The sequence below is a fragment of the Schistocerca gregaria genome, chromosome X, assembly GCF_023897955.1.
Source record: "Schistocerca gregaria isolate iqSchGreg1 chromosome X, iqSchGreg1.2, whole genome shotgun sequence".
Lineage (NCBI taxonomy): Eukaryota > Metazoa > Arthropoda > Insecta > Orthoptera > Acrididae > Schistocerca > Schistocerca gregaria.
In genome coordinates, this window is record NC_064931.1 from 488,025,877 (window position 1) to 488,044,932 (window position 19,056).

Sequence of the window (19,056 nt, forward strand, 5' to 3'; positions counted from 1 at the left end):
AGCAATTCACTTTCATGGCGTTCCGCAATGTTCTGTTTTAGGCCTCTTCTTCCTTTGCATAAAGGACCTTCCCTTAAACTTGCCCACCAACAGAACCACTCATGTAAAAATATAAAAGTACACTCTTGGAAAAAATGTCTATGTCTGTGTCGTGATGGGACATTTGCAGTGTGTCAGGAAGACGAAGTTAATAAAATAATGATTACTAAGAATATGGAAAGGCACCACCTACACTATACCGCTCGTGAGTGCGGCGAAAATAGACGACGACACCGTCTCCGCCGCATTGACCCCAAACGTTTTTCCCAAGGAAGTTCAAAATTGGCTTCCCATTCCAACCTCATCAGTTTCATTGACGATTTCCGTGAATTCCGACATTCAAAATGGTTTGACGCCCCTTTTCGCTCCGTCCAGTTCATTCATATTGGTGAATTTCTACAACGATCGAAGCTATAATCGATATCTTACCAACTTTTGATGTGATATCGATACCTATCGTTGACTGTATGCACACATAGAACGATACATGTGTTGATTTGTTTACTTGAGAGGAAATGTTAGGTTTGTGTGAATAGGGAGGTGACCATATCGTTCCGGTTTCCGAAAGTTTAGGGTAATTTTTTGTGGTAATTGAGCAAATGATATTTTAGTTGCAAAAGAAAGTAACTGTTTAAAGGAATTCAATTTTTTACTCGTCAGTAGTGCGTAACCACGTGCAGTAAGTGTGGGCGTGTACAGCAAACACGAAATGGTTAACACTAAAGATGAAACCACGTCTTCTGCACAGGAAGGGTAAGAGTGTTTATTATAAGATTTGAACTAGACTTGTATCAAAGTTCTCGCCGTTTATTGCCAATACGTTCATGCTTCAAAGTAAATCCCTTCTAGTAGTTACACACAATAAGTCATGTAGTTGAAGAGTTGTGCTCGTACTAATTTGTCTTCTGGTTTTGCTCGCTAATAAAGATGTGAAATCACTGTGGACTTTAGGGAATGTGTTCACGTCTTATGGTTATGTGCTTGTAACTCATAGAGTTTGATGGAAGGCGATTTTAACACAAATTTGAATTGAAGTTAGTAGTGGACGCAATGATAGTGTGTTTTACCAGGAAACATTTGATATTGTTGCAATTTTTTGTTCTTCAGCTTCATTTATTTCATGAAACATGGCACTAGAATAAGTCATATGTAGGCCTACTTTACATGATATACATTAGCTGTCAGTAGCAGTACAGAGTGATGTAATGTAGGTACTTACCATAACATTTCGTCCCGCTCAATTATCCACAATGGTCTTAGTTTGCATTTGTTGATCTGTATCATGTGTCAGACATTTCGTTGTAGTATGATTTCAGAGCAACTTTTGGATCACAAAAATTAATCATTTTAAACTGTTCATGTAGATGTAGGCTGTAACTGTAAAAGAAATATGGTGTAAATAGGCATATATTAAAGGTTTTAGAGCAATTTTGTCAAGTGGTACACTACATAATTGTACCTTTTGTACTTATCCCTCCAATTATTTTTCTGAAGTTGATGGTAATCTATATTTGTATCTTGAATCACTTGTTCCTTAGTGAGGAGCGTCAGGCTCACTCTGTCCATAACAGCTTTCAAGTAACACACACCTCATGACTGACAGTGCCAAATGAGAAGCACATCTGGTGGCTGAATTTGGCGATCGTAGTTTTCCGAAGTTTTGAGTGAATCTATGGTGTCCATGTGTTAATCAACTGGAAGTGGTTCCTTCACAAGACATTGGTGGACATTATGTGGTTGGGACTGCTGAATCTCCATGTAAAACCACTGCTATTGGGTCAATCCAAATGAAGTGGTCCAATAAAAATTAAGTTGGTTGCTTGACCTTTTTTAAATATTTTAATTTTTTTTAAATATGTGATTACCCGATATTTGAGAATTTCAAGAGAGTTTTTTTTTATTTTTATTTTTTTTATTGCCTTTCATCTTTACTGAATGTCATCCATTTCCGTTTCTAAGTGCGCAACAATGTTTCAGTTTAGAGATGTTAGCAAAAATATGAATATCTCTGCACTGGTTTAAGTTAAAACATTGCAATTGACATGATTGTTTTTAGAAAAGTGTCCTCTACAACATTGTCTATTACACAAAATACTCTAAATTCATAAATAACCAGTCAAAATGACCTCCAAAGTATGGTATCCAAATTTTCAAAAATCTACTTTTTAGGCCCAATAATAACAAACAAGGAGTGATTTATGAGTGTCTATTTTTTCCTATAGTTATATATCATACATTACTAGCCTCATAGGCCTATAGAGTAAGAACACTTACAAATGTTATCTTAATTTTTTATGAAGTCTTGAAATTTGAAAGTTTTCAATTTTTGTGAAGTTTGGGTTTAGTTATCTCAAGTGGGACTGAATATAAAAATATAATTTTTGCACAGTTTGTACACCTATATGATAGCAATTTACTGTAAAAAATTCAGCATTGATATCGGACTGAAGAGATAATACACATTACTCTACAACTGGTCTTATTATATAAGAATATAATCAATTATTATTGAAGTTTGGGACCGAATTATATACAAAAAGTGGAAACATCGCTGAAATTAACATTTATATTATTTTGACGTACTTAAAAAATTATTTTCAATTAACACCCTTGAAGGTGTGACTGTTCCTAAACCTTGTGGTGAATGTTAATAAAACTTATTTCTTCAGACAGCTTCTGTGATATAGAATAAGACTTCCCAACTGTTGTGAGAAATTCAAGCACTGAAAGTTTCTTTAAAACATTTTTCATTGGTATCCAAACTTTGTCACTAGTAGATTTTTTGAATGATGATCTTGGGGCAGCCGGGTGGTAAAAATGCACAAAAATATAATTGTTTTCCAAACTTATTCTTTCAACCACTGTCCATCATACACACAAGCCTCTATGTCATTCAATGTTAAAGACAGAGATGTAGTTTTGCTGAGACAATGCTCTTCATAAATTTTGGTTTCTGATGCTACATAGCATCGAACTATGTTTTCTGCAATGCCAAGGAATTTGTGGAACTGCCTTGTTTCTTTTATTGCTATACAGCTTTCAAATCTGATTTGAAGTGTTGTTTTAATATGCAGAGCCCCTTCTTGTTTCCTGATCAAAAAATTGGCAATGCTTTTAATATTATCCTTGCAAAAGACATGCATTTCCTGTACTGTGAGAATTTGGTCTGTGGTTGGTCTTTGTAGGCTGGCTTTACTTACTTCGCGTTTTGTTGTACCACCTCCTCCATCACATGCATTTTTACCATGGCTAGATGCAAAAAAGTGCCATTTAGCCTCCAACCCAAAGTGTCCTTTGTGGTTGCACAGATTTGAAAAGTTCTTTTTGTTCTTGTACTGACTGTCACTTCCATCTGAAAAGTATATCAGCTTCTCAACCTCAGTAACATTTTCTTTTGTGTAATTTGTTACATACTTTTGAAACACATGTACAGCCAAAGTGTTGTGCTCCAAGTAGTTGTGTAGAATGCAAACTGAAGACCTGCAAACTTCATCTTTCTCATTTTTAAAGTAGAGAATAAATGGATGCACTGTTGCCTGGTCATTGATCCAGTGGTACCCTTGTATTGCATTCGGAATCACAAATGTAAAATTTTCTGCAAAATCAGCTAGCATTACGCATTAAGTTTCATGAAGTTGTGCTTTTATTTCTTTCCAAAAGTTACTTTGGATTTTAGAAACATAGTGGTGGCTTTTGAGTTTCTGTAAGTTATCAATTAAAGATTCCAAGTACTGTTCCTGAGATTTAACCACTGTTATCATTTCTGCCGTGTCAGTTGTGACCCACTGTTTGAAGGTAATACTGTCTGGCATTTCCTCCTCATATTCATGAAACAATTCAATAGGCTCCTAATGGTTTCCTTACCAGTGCATTTATTACACAAACTTGTCGTGCAATCATAACTGTTAGTGTCACAGACCATTAAATCTAGTATCTCTTTGTAGTTAAGATCACTGAGTTTTGCACCCGCAATCATCAGTTTGACATTTTGATGATATAAACAAACACATACGGAGTGTGAATCTGAGCATCCAGCCAAAATACACCACTTAGGGCAGAAGTCACAAAATTTTGACCTTCCAATTTTGCATTCAGGATGAGAATTTTTGAGAGCTACATGACATTCATTTAAATTTGACAGCACTAGTTGTTTCTGCTTTGTTACTTTAACTACATTTATAACAACTCTTTTGCTGTCTTTGCAACCTGGGCACATTCTACTGTTTTCATCATCTTCATAAAACTGCTGGATCGGTTTTGTTTCTTCACTTATACCTGATCCTTTCTTCTTTCCTAAAACTGGAATAATGCCTTGCTCTTTCACTAATTTTTGGGTTAGTTTAACCAAACAATGAGAAACATTGAATTCATGAACTATTTTTTTCTCTTGATCATGAGTCAGGGAGCAATCTGAAAATTTTAACTTTTTCCTGTTTAGATTTCACTGAGCGATTAATTTTTAACTTCTCTATTAAGCTCAAATATTCAGTGTCAGGTGATGCTGGTGGTAGGTTTTCTTCTTCTTTAGAAATAATGTTGGTATCTGTATTATTAAAGCATGATTCCAAGGCTTTTCTGATTTTGTCTGTAATTTGTTGTACCGAGTTTTCAATAGCTATTTAATTTTTTTATTTTCGAAGCAGGAGATACGTCTGACTTGGAATAAGCAAAATCCAATATGCTAACTGCTTCCTCATTAGTAATATAAATGTCATTAACAAGGTTACATGATTCTGGTTCTGGATTTACACAAATATATTTGAGTAACAATTTGGGCACAGGGAATTTCCAGGAATCACATTGTGTTTCACTTGGGAAGCTGATTCAATCTCACATAACAAGGACAAATGTTCAAGTTTTATTTCCTGCAAACCCTAGTAATAGGCTTTTTATGAACTTTAAGTGGATCACAGCAATTTCTTCCAAAAATGTGGTTGTACTTCAGAATATATTTCTTCTCATGATAGTCACACAGTGATGTTACAGAACTTACTCGAAATTTAAACAAAGTTTTTCTAACTTCATCAAAGTCTCCAGAATGAGATTTTCACTCTGCAGCGGAGTGTGTGCTGATATGAAACTTTCCTGGCAGATTAAAACTGTGTGCCGGACTGAGACTTGAACTTGGGACCTTTGCCTTTCATGGGCAAGTGCTCTACCAACTGAGCTACTAAAGCACGACTCACACCCCGTCCTCACAGCTTTACAGAAGGTAGGAGACGAGGTACTGGCAGAAGCAAAGCTGTGAGGACGGGGCGTGAGTCGTGCTTGGGTAGCTCAGTTGGTAGAGCACTTGCCCGCGAACGGCAAAGGTCCCGAGTTCGAGTCTCGGTCCGGCACACAGTTTTTATCTGCCAGGAAAGTTTCATCAAAGTCATTGGCATTTTTCAAGATTTTCGAAACTGAACCGTAAACTGTTTTGTGACACACTTCACTTGCTATCTGTCCAACAGAGCACTGTTCATCCATGGTATTGCATTCCAGCTAATCTCTCAAAATTAATTACAAATTACACACAGAATAAAGCACACAACACATTCTACACTCTCTATGAAGTATGTACGTCCACTCTAACAGAGGTTTCAGAACAGACTGGCTACAACAGTGCCTCACCCAGCAATGCTGTACTTTTACAAAGCCTCACCCAGCAATGCTGTACTTCTACAAAGCCTCACCCAGCAATGCTGTACTTCTACAAAGCCTCACCCAGCAATGCTGTACTTCTACAAAGCCTCACCCAGCAATGCTGTACTTCTACAATGCCTCACCCAGCAATGCTGTACTTCTTTATTGACAATAAACCTAAATATAAATGAGCATTTTTATTACCATAGAACAAAAGTGAAAGCTCATATTGTTTAATATTGCATTATTAAATATAAATAAACTAAATGAATATTGGGTGATAGTGTTAACTAAATATATGTCACATATATGTCCTCAAACTCCATGTGGTGCTTCAAATGCATGTGATTCAGGGATGTCTTCACACTGTAATGTTAACCCCATCTATAGGGATTGTGGACGTCAGTTACACATGAAGTTCCTCGTGTATCTCCCATGACCCCCAGCCATCTCCCCCCTCCTCCTCCTCCCCCCCCCCTCCTCACCCTACTCCCTTCTCAGTCTGTGTCAGCTACAGGAAGCACCACTGCCCCTATTCACTGGACTGCAATCAAAGAGAAAAGCAAGGCTCTCAACCAACTCACATATCAGGAGGCCAAGAAGAAATGTGACTGACTGCATTCTGTGCATATGACGATGACCTTTGCTATGGCTGTGACAACATTATTCACCCTAGTGACAGTACCCTCGCCCTTTGTGCTTTCTGCATCAGGTCTTTGGAGCTACTCGACTATATCTGAACCTCTGGTGGTTGGGACCCTCCTACTTTTCTCCCCCCCCCCCCCCCCCCCCCCATATCCCCCGCCTCCCCAACCAACCCCCTCCAATGTCCTGTTTACAGCCAACTCGTGCAGGCTGGAGTACCTCACTACACGCACAACTGCTCCTCAGCTTTGCAATACACATTTGCTGCTCCCGTGAGCTCTCGAGCTAACGTCTCCTTTTTCATGGTATGAAGGTCCACCTCTCGCAACAACGGCCCAGGACTGGAGTCATGATTCCAGTTTGCATACTGTGTCTCTGCTCTGAACTCCAACTTCTTCCACTGTCACTGCTTGTCAGGGAGCAATCGTGTAAGCCCCCATGTTGTGTACCCCACCCTCAGATCTGTATTAAATTTCCTTTTTTACCAAAAAACTGTTGACCCCATGGTTTTTCACCACCTGTTCCTGACCATCCTTGATGCATTTCCTGATTCAAAAATGGTATATGGTCTCGGCCTTTGGTTGACAGATGAACCAAACTGATTTTATCCATCCATGCAAGGTGCAGCAAACAGTACTCCCTGCTGAATGGATGTATTGCATTATCTGCAGAATTGGTAGCCATCGCTGGAGGCGATCAAGTTTGTTGTTACACTGGTGAGATATTCTTAATCGCCAGTGACTCCCTGAGTATTCTTTAGGCTATCAACCAGTGCTGTCCTCAACACACGTTAGTTGTGAATATCCAGAGGTCTCCTTTCTGACCTCTTTGAAGCTGGATGTTTGCTCGTCTTTGTTGGGACCGCAGATTACATTGGGCTCCCAAGTAGTGAATGTGCTGACCGGTTGGTCAAGTTGGCCACCAGGATGCCAACTTTGGAAACTGGGATATTAGAACTAGACCTTCTGTCGATTCTACACCATCAGCTGTCGAAGGCTTGGAACAAGGGAGTAGGGTGCCCTGCTTTCTCCGAACAAACTGCGAGTAATAAAGACGATTACGACCATGTGGCAGTCTTTCCTCCATGCTTCTGGCAGGGATTCTATTGTTATGTCAGCTTCGCGTTGGCTGCACTTGGCCGACTCATTGCCATATCCAACAATGCGAGGATCCCTGCCACTGTCAGTGTGGTGCCTGTCTGTTGGTGGCTTACATCCTGCTGTTGACCATCCTATGGCAAAACCTTGAACTTGCTGACACACTGACTTTGGTGCTAGTGGATGGATGATATCAGTGCGGTGCTAGGGGAGGAAATCTGTGTGGTTGATCTGGTTTTACATTTTACCTGTGGAGATGGTTTCTACTCCTCTCTGTGGGGTAGGACACATTGGCCTTGTTGGCCACTTGAGGGATTGCAAGAGTGCCCTGTTGCCTGCTCCGACCCAGGGGCCTATGGCTGCCCTTTCTCAGTGGTCCAGCTCCTTCCCTTCTCATCTGTTTAGTGCTCCTTATTCTTTTACGTATGTCATTGGTTTACTGTCTCATTGCCATTGTTCTTTTCCTGAGATTTTATTAACTTGGCCACATTACTAGTTTTCTTGTGGTAATGGCGGATTAGGGAAACTGATTGTATGCAGTGGATGAGTCTCCCATTGCAGAATATGGGGCTCTTCCTGGCTTGATGCATGTAAGACGGGGGGACTAATGATCTCATAGTGTGGTCCCTTCAACCCCATCAGTCCAATCCAGTTGAATCCACTTCGTGTAGTAGAGGCCTTCTACTTGACCAGCTTCTTACCAACTGTGATCTGTCTCTCCTCAGTGTGGTACTCCTACCCACTTCAGTGCTGCCCATTGCATCTTTCCAGCTATCGATCTAATGAGATCTTCCCCCAGTCTCGTGGCGTTACTACATTGATCACTATGTGATCACCTCTGTGACAGTGACCACTTCTTGATTATCCCGTCACTTCTCTGCCACCACCAGATGGACCGGCTACCGTATTGTGTGCCTCACAGAGCCAACTGGCAGTTGAATACTTCTGCTGTTACCTTTGTTCTCTCTCTGTCGGATTGCATTGACAAGGTTGTGCAAGACATCTCTGATGTGACCATCCATGCTGCTGGAACTGCTATTCCCCTTTCTACGGGTCCCCTTCCCTGCCGCCTGGTGCCATGGCGGACCGAAGACATTGCAGCAGTATTTCAGGATCACTAAAGAGCCCTGCAACATTTCGAGCAATATCCTTCACAGATCAACCCTATCGCTTTTAAGGAACTCTGTGCCAAGGCATGCTATCTATTTAAATGTAATAAGAAGGAATGCTAGCAGCACTACATTCCCTCCTTTGGAATGTAATGGGTATTCATCCGAGGTGTGAGCCAGACTCTGTAGTCTTCTGGGCTGCCAACAATCAACAACTTTCCCGGGTCGTGTCCTTTAATGCACTCTATCTAATGATGTGTCTCTTCTTGCTGAACACCTTGCAACCCATTTCAATACGCCATTGGCATCCTCTTCTTATCTGGCTACCTTTCTACTGCAGAAATGACAAGTTGAAGATGGGCCCCCTATGTATCAGCTCCCACCAAGCCAGATCACATAATGAACCTCTCACTGACAGGGAACTGCTTCAGGCTCTTGCCTCACCGCATGATATGTCCCCGTTACCTGATTTAATTCATAATCAGATGATCCGACACCTGAATGTTACTCAAAGGCTACAACTACTTGGGGCCTTGAACAGCTCAAAGGTGTCTTCCCTTTGCAATGGCAAGGTAGTATTGTTGTCCTAATCCTTGAGCCAGGCAAAAACCCAATGTCTCTTGACAGCTATGGACCAATCAGCCACATCAGTGTCATTTGCAAACTGCTTGAAGCATGGTTGCTCACTAGGTTGTTGAGTCTCAGGACCTTTTGTTCCCATATCTTTTTTTTTTGTGGGGTGACTGTACAATCCACTACAAACCATTTGATCCAGTTGGAAACAGCTATCCAACAGGCTTTGCCAACTGCTCATTGCAGTCTTTTTTGACCTTTATAAAGCATATGACATCACCTGGTGTGATCACATTTTACTTAACCTCCGTGACTCTGGCTTTCAAGGCTCTGTACTGATTTTTAAATGTTATTTTTTATCCCACCATTTGTTCGTTTGTACTTCGCTTAGCTCTTCATAGATTGAAGAGAACGGCATCCCATAGTGCTCTGTCCTGTGGATTACATTCTTTCTCATCACAATCAATGGGCCAGTGATTTCTGTAGGGCCACAGGTCACCCTGCACTGTATGTTGATGACTCTTAGATTTGGTACAGCTCCTACATTGTTGAACTCCAGTTCCAGGGTGCCATCAGACAGGCCTCTGTGTGGGCCCTTCCTCATGGTTTCCAGTTCTCTCCTGCAAAAAAGCAGCTGATAGATTTGTTCTCATACTATGGTCCATCATGACCCAGAACTCTACTTGGTCACCCGACATTTGAAAGTTGTTGCACAGTTCTGTTTTACGGGCTTCCTTTTGATAAAATGCTGACTTGGCTGCTCTATATTTGTCAGCTAGAGACTAGGTGCATGAGGAAGCTTACGCTTTATGCTTCCTTGCCTACACAGTTTGAGGTGCAGATTGTACTACTCTACTTTGTATTTACGAGGCTCTGGTCTCATCCCAACTGGACGATGGTTACCAGTTTTATGGCTCAGTGGCACCTTCAGTTTTGAAATTACTTACACCCAGCCCATCATTGTGGAGTTTGTCTGGCCACTGGTGCCTTCCAGACTGACCTGTAGACAGTGCCATTGCTGAAGAGGGATCTCATCTCTTCAGTTCTGAAGGTACCACCTCTTGGTCTCCTGTGCAATCGCCATTCAACAGTTCCCTGATCACCCAACATATACCACTCATTTCACGTATGAGGGGCATTGACCTCCGGATACTCGCTCTTGGGTGGGATTACCAGTTGGAATATGCCTTGCAGCCATCTGCAGGGTCTCCATCTCTGCCTCTTCTCCCTGGAATGTGCTACCTACCCATGCTCCTTCACTCCCCCCTCCATCCCCCCCCCCCAATCCCAACATCCCCATCTCACACCCTCAACCTCTCTGGTAGGTGCCCAAGCCATAAATTAAGCCTGATCTATTACAAGGTGCTAAAATTTCAATTGCTATCATGATCTTTTGGGGTCTTCTTCAGGAGTTTCAGGGTGCTACAATCTTTTACGCTGATAGCTTTAAAACTGCAGGTATGACATGATATGCTTTTACATCACCTGTATCTGACGTCCAGGCTAAGTTCAATTATATGACCAGCCAGGTTAGAGCTGTTTTATCCTGTCACAGGTGGCAGCTCTGTGCAGTAGATTTTGCACCTGTTACACCTTCAGATCACTTACAAATTTAATCATGTAATTTTCCTGCTGTACTGTGTGTGCACTATCAGTAAAATTTTATTATTTGCTGCCCTTCCTGGTGGTGCTACTTTAATGATCAGCAGTGAATTTCTGTGAAATTACTGGTACAGCACGTGGCCTCTTGTTGAAAGAAAATTGGAATTTATCTGAGCTATGCTCAGTAACTCAAGTAACTTACTGAAGAAACCCAGCACATCACAACGGAAGAAATTAAAGTAGTAGTTCAATAAGGTTTTGCCCTGGCTCTCCATCTGTTCCTCATATGTGTTAAGACCACATCCTTAAGCCAAATAAGAAAGATTTGTGAGAGGGGGAAATGGTAATCTTAAGTTAAAAAAATTGTTGAGCTTTCTGCAAATGAACTTGGTCTGAAATTCTAGAAGAGATTGTTGGTTCAGATTTGTACAAAAAGACACCAGTAAATATAGTAAACTGACAGGAGCTAATAAATGATAGAAATATATGTTTTTCTAAGTCATTACTGATTAAAAATAAATAAATATATCACATTGAGAAACTCTTAACCTTTTACCTACAATCAGCCCTCAGAGTCCCATCTGTTATGTTTAATATCTTCTCTATTAGTGACTTACATTTTATTTTACCGAGTGATTTAGGTTTTTCCGTGATTTCCTTAAATTGCTTCAGGCAAATGCTGGGATGATTCTTCTGAAAGGGCATCCAATGGGACTAATGATCTTGGTGTTTGTTCCCCTCCCACAAAACCAACCAACCAACAATTTATTTTAATGAAATTTTATGACTTTCCCCAATTTGTCAAGTTTGTCACAATTTTGAAAAAGAAAAAAAAATTACCAGTGGCTTTATGTTGAAATGTTGGTGCACATTTCCTCCTGTATGGGCCTTTTGGGCCCATGTGGTTAGAAGAAATTTTGCAACAATGAGATGTCTGTCTGTGCAGGGCCTGGTACGTCCTTTGCCATTGTTGACTCATTGTCATTATTTCAGTGTTCAACAATTCTCCTTGTGGTAAGCTCATTTTTATTTCGGTGCATTATTTCATAACAGTTGTCGGTTCTGCAGACAGAAAACGTTAATGGAGAAGAGGACTATCAGGCGAGGAGATAAGGGAATTGTTGGAGCAGTCTTATAATTCTGAACACCCCCCCCCCCCCCCTCCCCCCAGTGAATGTGAATTCTCCTCTGATGATGAGGAGGAGGAGGTAGAGATAGATGTCGCTGAAAACTCAGAACTACACGAAGGTGGCGATAATGAAGGAACCCATTATGAAGATGGAGAACAACAATTTAGTGGAAATTCTGTTGTGTGTGACTTATTGTTTCCTCATAATGGGAATAAAATATGGACTACAGCTCCCCAAGCTGGTAGATGGAGCAAAAAGGATGTATTGAAAAAAGACCAGGGACCTAAAAGTTATTCAGTTAGTAACTGTGATAATGAAGAAGCTTTATGTTGTTGTTTTGTGTACCATTCATTGACAAAGTGTGTATGTGGACCAACAAGAAAGGTTGAATCGTTGACAAGGACTGGTGGATATAGATACCAGTACGACTGAAATAAAAAAGTTTCTTGGTGTTCTGATCCTGACTGGAATTTACAAGTCAAGAAATGAAGATATCAGTCAGCTTTGGAATATTGAGAATGGCTGATCACTGTTCAGTGAAATTGTCTCACAACTGCTTCCGTGCTATTCTGAAGGTGTTGCGCTTACAAAATGCAGCAGCCCAACATGAACATAGATCAAGTGACAAATTAGAATTAATCAGAGAAGTTTCTGAATTGAGGAAATTACCCGAAGGGATGCGTACTTTCCAGTATGGTGTATGCCCCCCTGTGGGTTCGGGGGTAAGAATAGGCCCACGGTATTCCTGCCTGTCGTAAGAGGCGACTAAAAGGAGTCTCAAACGTTTTGGCCTTGTGAGATGGTCCCCTAACGGGTTTGACCTCCATCCTTCTAAATTTTCTGAAGAGCGAGCCGATTGGGGAAGGGCGCCTTACAAGGAGCGATGTGTCCATCATGCATTACCATCTCTAGCCAGGTTTGTTGTCATCGCTTAGCAGTCCCGCTCACCTACCATCTCTTGGGCGTGGATTTGTTCTTGGGTGCAGTTTATTGCAGTCTGCTATGCTGTGTCGCTTTATGCGCCAATGACGATATTGGACTACATCACCTGAAATCCAGCACGGTAGCCAGTCCGTTGTGGTGGGGCCGCCATGTACCCTGTTGGTTGTAGCCCCCTGACTACACAGGGATCGCTCTGCTGATGCCAGCGCCGTTAACTCCCCACGTATGCCAAGGAGTAGATGCCTATCTCCTTGGGGCATTGGGACTCCCGGCAATGGCCATCCTGCCAGGTGGTCGTTGCTGAGGCTGGGTGGCGCCCGTGGGGAGGGCCCTTGGTCGGAGTAGGTGGCATCAGGGCGGATGACCCGCAATGAAGCGTGGTACATCATCTCTTGCTGGCGGCCAGCCGCCAGCAGTCTCTAAGCGTTCCAGGGCTCAATACAACGCAATTACATATGACCCCAAATCGTTCCCCTCCCTGGCTACACCATGGGAGGAACGAAAGACTAAGGATGCCAGCGAACCATACTCGCCCCGCTACCTGGTGTGTACGAGAGCTGATGGTGAATCCTTTACATCCATGAAGCCTCAGTTCTTCGTCGAGCACTTAGAGGACAAGTTCGGGGAGGTGGAGGGCTTGTCCAAAATTCGCTCGGGCTCGGTTTTGATCAAATCGGCATCCTCCGCCCAGTCCCGCCGGTTACTCGGTTGTAACAAGCTGGGGGATGTTCCGGTTACAATCACGCCCCATAAGAGTCTAAATATGGTCCAGGGCATAATATTCCATCGGGACCTTCTATTGCAGTCCGATGACGAGCTTCGCGCCAATTTAGAGCGGCGAGGTGTTCACTTCGTCCGGCGCGTACATCGTGGTCCAAGGGATAAGCAGGTTGCCACCGGTGCCTTCATCTTGGCCTTCGAGGGTGATACTTTACCTGAGAAGGTCAAGGTGATGGTCTATCGTTGTGACGTCAAGCCATATATCCCTCCCCCGATGCGGTGCTTTAAGTGCTGGAAGTTCGGGCATATGTCTTCCCGCTGTACTTCCAGCCTCACATGTCGAGATTGTGGATGCCCATCACATCCCAATACTCCATGTGCTCCGCCTCCCATCTGTGTCAACTGCGGAGAGCACCACTCGCCTTGCTCGCCGGACTGCAGGATCTTCCAGAAAGAGCGCAAAATCATGGAGTATAAGACCCTGGACCGCTTGACATACACTGAGGCCAGGCAGAAGTTCGAACGCCTCCATCCTGTTCGAATGATTGCCTCTTACGCCGCGGCTACTACTGTTATGGCCCCATTAGCTCTCCCTCAGACTGCCACCTCTCAGAGCCGGAATGCTACACCTGCCCCCTTGATGGTGGGGGGCACTTCACTCCCTGCTGCTCCTGCACTACCTGCCTCAGGAGCAGCAACTCCCCAACCATCGGGGACAACAGTCCCCACTTCTAAGCTGGGGAAGCCTCAAACTTCCCCAGCTCGAATAGCACGGAAAGGGTCCCTTGGGTCTCTTCCTTCCCAGGTTTCCGCCTCTGGGAAGGGTGACGTCAGCCAATGGAAGAAAAGCAGACCAGCGGCTGGTTGCAGGGCTTCCCGCTCCTCCTCCGTCCCGGAGACTGACTCGCTGGAGCCCTTCCAGCCAATGAAACCCAAGGACCAGAGAGACAAGACGCAGAAGAAGACCTCTAAGGCCAAGGAACACGCGGTGGCATCCATCCCACTGCTCCCTACAGGCTCTGCGTCCGAGGATAAGGTGGAGATCCGGGCGTCCGCTGAGGACCTGGATCTCGCCGGACCCTCAGACACCATGGAAGCAGATTGTACTGGTCCTCCATCGGTGGCAGCAGGTGACCCAGTGACGTGATCTGCCTCCTCGGCCCCTTCACGCCTTTTTCGGACATGGACAAAGCGATACTCCAGTGGAACTGCAGCGCTTTTTTCCACCACCTTGCTGAGCTTCGCCAACTCATCAGCAGTCACCCTTTCCTCTGCATTGCCCTACAGGAAACTTGGTTTCCGGCAATGCGGACCCCTGCCCTACGTGGGTATCGGGGTTATTACAAGAACCGGGCAGCTTATGAGAGGGTATCTGGTGGAGTCTGCGTCTACATCCTTAACTCTGTCTACAGCGAATGTGTACCTCTTCACACACCTTTAGAGGCTGTCGCTGTAAGGATGTGGACGCCTCAGCCTATTACTGTCTGCAGTTTGTATCTTCCGCCAGATGGTGATGTCTCGCGTCATGTGTTGGCTGCATTGATAGCACAACTGCCTCCTCCTTTTGTGTTACTGGGCGACCTTAACGCCCATAACCCTCTGTGGGGTAGCGCCGCGATTACTGGCCGGGGTAGAGATGTCGAGGCTCTTCTCTCGCAGCTTGACCTCTGCCTCTTAAACACGGGAGAGCCGACACATTTCAGCGTAGTCCATGGCACATTTTCGGCCATCGACCTTTCTATCTGCAGCCCCGGACTTTCACCATCCATCCACTGGAGTGTCCATGACGACTTATGTGGTAGTGACCATTTCCCCATCTTTCTGTCACTACCACAGCGTCACTCTTCTGAACGCCCCTCCAGATGGGCTCTGAATAAGGCTGATTGGGGCTTGTTCTCCTCTCTCGCCACTATCGCACCTCCTTCCCATGACACCATTGATGCGGTGGTTCAGTCGGTCACCGCCGGCATCGTTTCTGTGGCGGCATCTGTGATTCCCTGTTCATCCGGGTCCCCTCGGCGGAGGACTGTGCCTTGGTGGGCGCCCGAGATCGCAGAGGCGATTAGAGATCGCCGGCGGGCTCTTCAACGCCATAAGCGGCACCCGTCCTTGGAGAACCTCGTCTTTTTTAAACAGCTCCGTGCCCGTGCCCAACGCCTTATTCGCCAACGGAAGCAGGAGTGCTGGGAACGGTATGTTTCCACCATTGGCATCCGTACCTCTGCATCGCAGGTTTGGGCTAAGATTAGGCGACTCCATGGCTATCGGCCGCCTGTCTCTGTCCCTGGGCTTTCGCTGAATGGAGTGGTGTGTCCTGACTCCGACACGATTGCGGACCGGTTAGCAGCGCATTTTGCTCAGTGTTCCGCATCTACGAATTACCCACTGGCCTTCCGCTCCCGGAAAGAGCGGTTGGAAAGTTGGAGGCTTTCCTTTCACACGCGCCACGCGGAGTTGTACAATGCTCCTTTCAGCGACTGGGAATTCCAGAGTGCACTATCTGCTTGCCCTGATACGGCTCCTGGGCCAGACCGCATCCACAGCCAGATGCTGAAACACCTCTCTGTGGATTGCCAGCGACGCCTCCTAGATGTTTTCAACCGCATCTGGGTTGAGGGTGTGTTCCCGTCTCAATGGCGAGAAAGCATCGTGCTCCCCGTGTTGAAACCTGGCAAGAACCCGCTGGAGGTGGACAGGTACCGCCCCATAAGCCTCACCAACGTTCTTTGCAAGTTGCTAGAACGTATGGTGAGCCGGAGGTTGAGTTGGCTCCTCGAGTCTCGAGGCCTTCTGGCTCCGTCTCAGGGTGGGTTCCGTAAAGGCCGCTCTGCCGTCGATAATCTGGTCTCCCTAGAGTCTGCCGTCCGTACAGCCTTTGCACGCCGCCAACATCTGGTTGCCGTCTTCTTCGACATGCGGAAGGCGTACGATACGACTTGGCGATATCACATCCTGGCCACATTTCATGGGTGGGGTCTTAGGGGCCCGCTCCCGATTTTTATTCAGAATTTTCTGTCGTCTCGTTCCTTCCGCGTGCAAGTTGCTGCGTCCCATAGTTCCTCCCGGGTCCAGGAGAACGGGGTCCCACAGGGGTCTGTCCTCAGTGTCTCCCTGTTTTTAATTGCGATCAATGGGCTCGCTGAGGCGGTGGGATCGTCCGTCGCAGCTTCGTTGTATGCAGACGACTTCTGCCTCTACTACAGCTCCGCTGGCATTGCAGTGGCTGAGCGCCAGCTGCAGGGCGCTATCCGCAAGGCGCAGTCGTGGGCTGTAGAGCACGGCTTCCAGTTTTCGGCCGCTAAGACCTGCGTTATGCATTTCTGCCGGCGTCGCACGGTTCACCCTGAGCCACGCCTTTACCTTGACGGTGAACCTCTTGCTGTGGTAGAGACGCATCGGTTCTTGGGACTGGTATTTGATGCCCGGTTGACTTGGCTGCCTCATATTAGGCAGCTTAAACAAACATGCTGGCGGCATTTAAACGCTCTCCGTTGCCTTAGCCACACCGGATGGGGTGCCGATCGGTCCACCCTTCTCCGGCTGTATCAAGCGCTGATCCAGTCCCGCCTTGATTATGGGTGTGTGGCTTATGGTTCGGCATCGCCATCAGCATTGCAATTGCTGGATCCCATCCATCACTGCGGGATCCGACTCGCCACAGGAGCATTTCGGACAAGCCCTGTTGACAGCTTACTTGTGGAGGCTGGTGTTCCTCCATTGCGGATCCGGCGCGACCGACTTCTGGCCACTTATGCTGCCCACGTTTGTAGCTTGCCAGGGCATCCCAACTACCGTCTCCTGTTCCCGCACTCGATCGTCCATCTTCCAGACAGGCGGCCCCGGTCAGGGTGTACGATTGCGGTTCGCATCCGGGCTCTACTGTGTGGGATTGAGTTTTTTCCTCTCCCGCCTGTTTTCCGGGCCAATCTCCGTCTGCCCCCTTGGTGTGTGCGCCGACCATGCATTCGGCTGGATTTGGCACAGGGTCCGAAAGACTCGGTCCCTCCTCCGGCCCTCCGCCGCCGCTTTGTTTCTCTCCTTGCCGAGTTTCCCGGATCTGCCGGGGCCTATACCGACGGTTTGATGGTCTCTGGTCGCACTGGTTACGCTCTTACTCTAGAGGATCATTGTGAGCAACGGTCGCTGGCACCCGGGAACAGTGTATACACTGCCTAGTTGGTTGCCATCTATCGCGTCCTAAAGTATATCCGCTCCCGCTCAGGTGAGTCCTTTGTCATCTGTAGTGACTCCCTGAGTGGTTTACGAGCTCTTGACCAGTGCTTTCCTCGTTCCCGTCTGGTGATGGCCATCCACGAGTCACTCCATGCTCTTGCCCGTTGCGGCCGCTCCGTGGTCTTTGTGTGGACCCCAGGTCATGTCGGCATCCCGGGCAATGAGCGGGTTGACACGCTGGCTAAACAGGCAGTGAGTTCACTGGCTCTGGAACTCGGCCTTATGGAGCGTGATCTCCTGTCGCCTTTGCGCCAGAAAGTGCTTGGTGCTTGGGGTGACGAGTGGTGCACCCTGCCCACGCCCAACAAACTTCGGGCGGTGAAGGAGACGACCGGTGTGTGGCGCTCCTCCATGCGGGCCTCTCGGAAGGACTCTGTCGTCCTCTGCCGGCTACGCGTTGGCCACACGTGGCTGACGCACGGCCATTTGTTGCGCCGGGAGGACCCACCGCTATGTCGCTGCGGGGCAGCTCTGACGGTGGTCCACATTTTGGTGGACTGCCCGCTTTTAACAGGACTCAGGCAGACGTTTGCGCTGCCTGATACCCTCCCTGCCCTTTTATGTGATGACGTTGCTATGGCGGACCTCGTGTTGAGTTTTATTCGGGCAGGGGGTTTTTATCGTATGATTTGAGTGTTTGTCCTTTTATTTCCTGTATTGACTTGGGCCTTTGGCCTGTGGTTTTAAACTGTGGGTTTTAATGTCGTTTGGTGGTTGGCTTTTCCTTATTTTCATGGTCGGCCAAACACCTTCACACTCGGTGTGATTTTAGTTCCGTTTGTCTGGTCTTTGTCTGTCTTTCTTGTATTGTGTCGTCCCTTGTTTCAGTTCTCCGTTTTTAACGACTGACAGTTTTTATTTTGTGTGATTTTATCGTGGAACAAGGGACCGGTGACCTTAGCAGTCTGGTCCCTTCATTCCCACACCCAACCAACCAAGTATGGTGCATGATCTCGAATGAACAGTTAGTCACATTTCGAGGTCGCTGTCCATTTCGACAATGCATCCCATTAAAACCTGGTTGAAACAGAATAAAGTTCTGAGGAATTTGTGACAGCGTGACAAGCTACAGCTGGAAGATGAAAGTGTATTTTGGGAAGGAGGAAGAAACCAGAGCCATGCGATGTGGGGAGAATGTTGTGAAAACCCTGGTGATTGAACTGGAAAGTGTGGACGTCATATCACCCGTGATGATTTTTTTTTTACATCTCTTGATTTAACTCATTATTTGTTGTCAAAGGATCTGACACTACTCGGTATTATCCGAAAAAACAAAGGTGAACTGCTTGCTGATTTTATTACACCTGAAGGATGTGAAGTGTGCTGTACAATATTTGGTTT

The 19,056-nt window shown here is 45.6% G+C and overlaps 1 protein-coding gene across 1 annotated transcript in view; it reads left to right on the forward strand.

Moving 5' to 3' along the window:
* Window positions 1-500: 500 nt before the first annotated feature.
* The window catches only part of LOC126297556 (aspartate--tRNA ligase, cytoplasmic), a 109,886-nt gene continuing 91,330 nt past the window's right edge, over window positions 501-19,056 (forward strand). Inside the window, exons 1-2 of the mRNA XM_049988489.1 lie at window positions 501-613; window positions 700-792. Of these exons, the coding sequence (XP_049844446.1) occupies window positions 749-792 (44 nt within the window). The 5' untranslated portion in view covers window positions 501-613; window positions 700-748. The remainder of the gene's footprint in view (window positions 614-699; window positions 793-19,056) is intronic.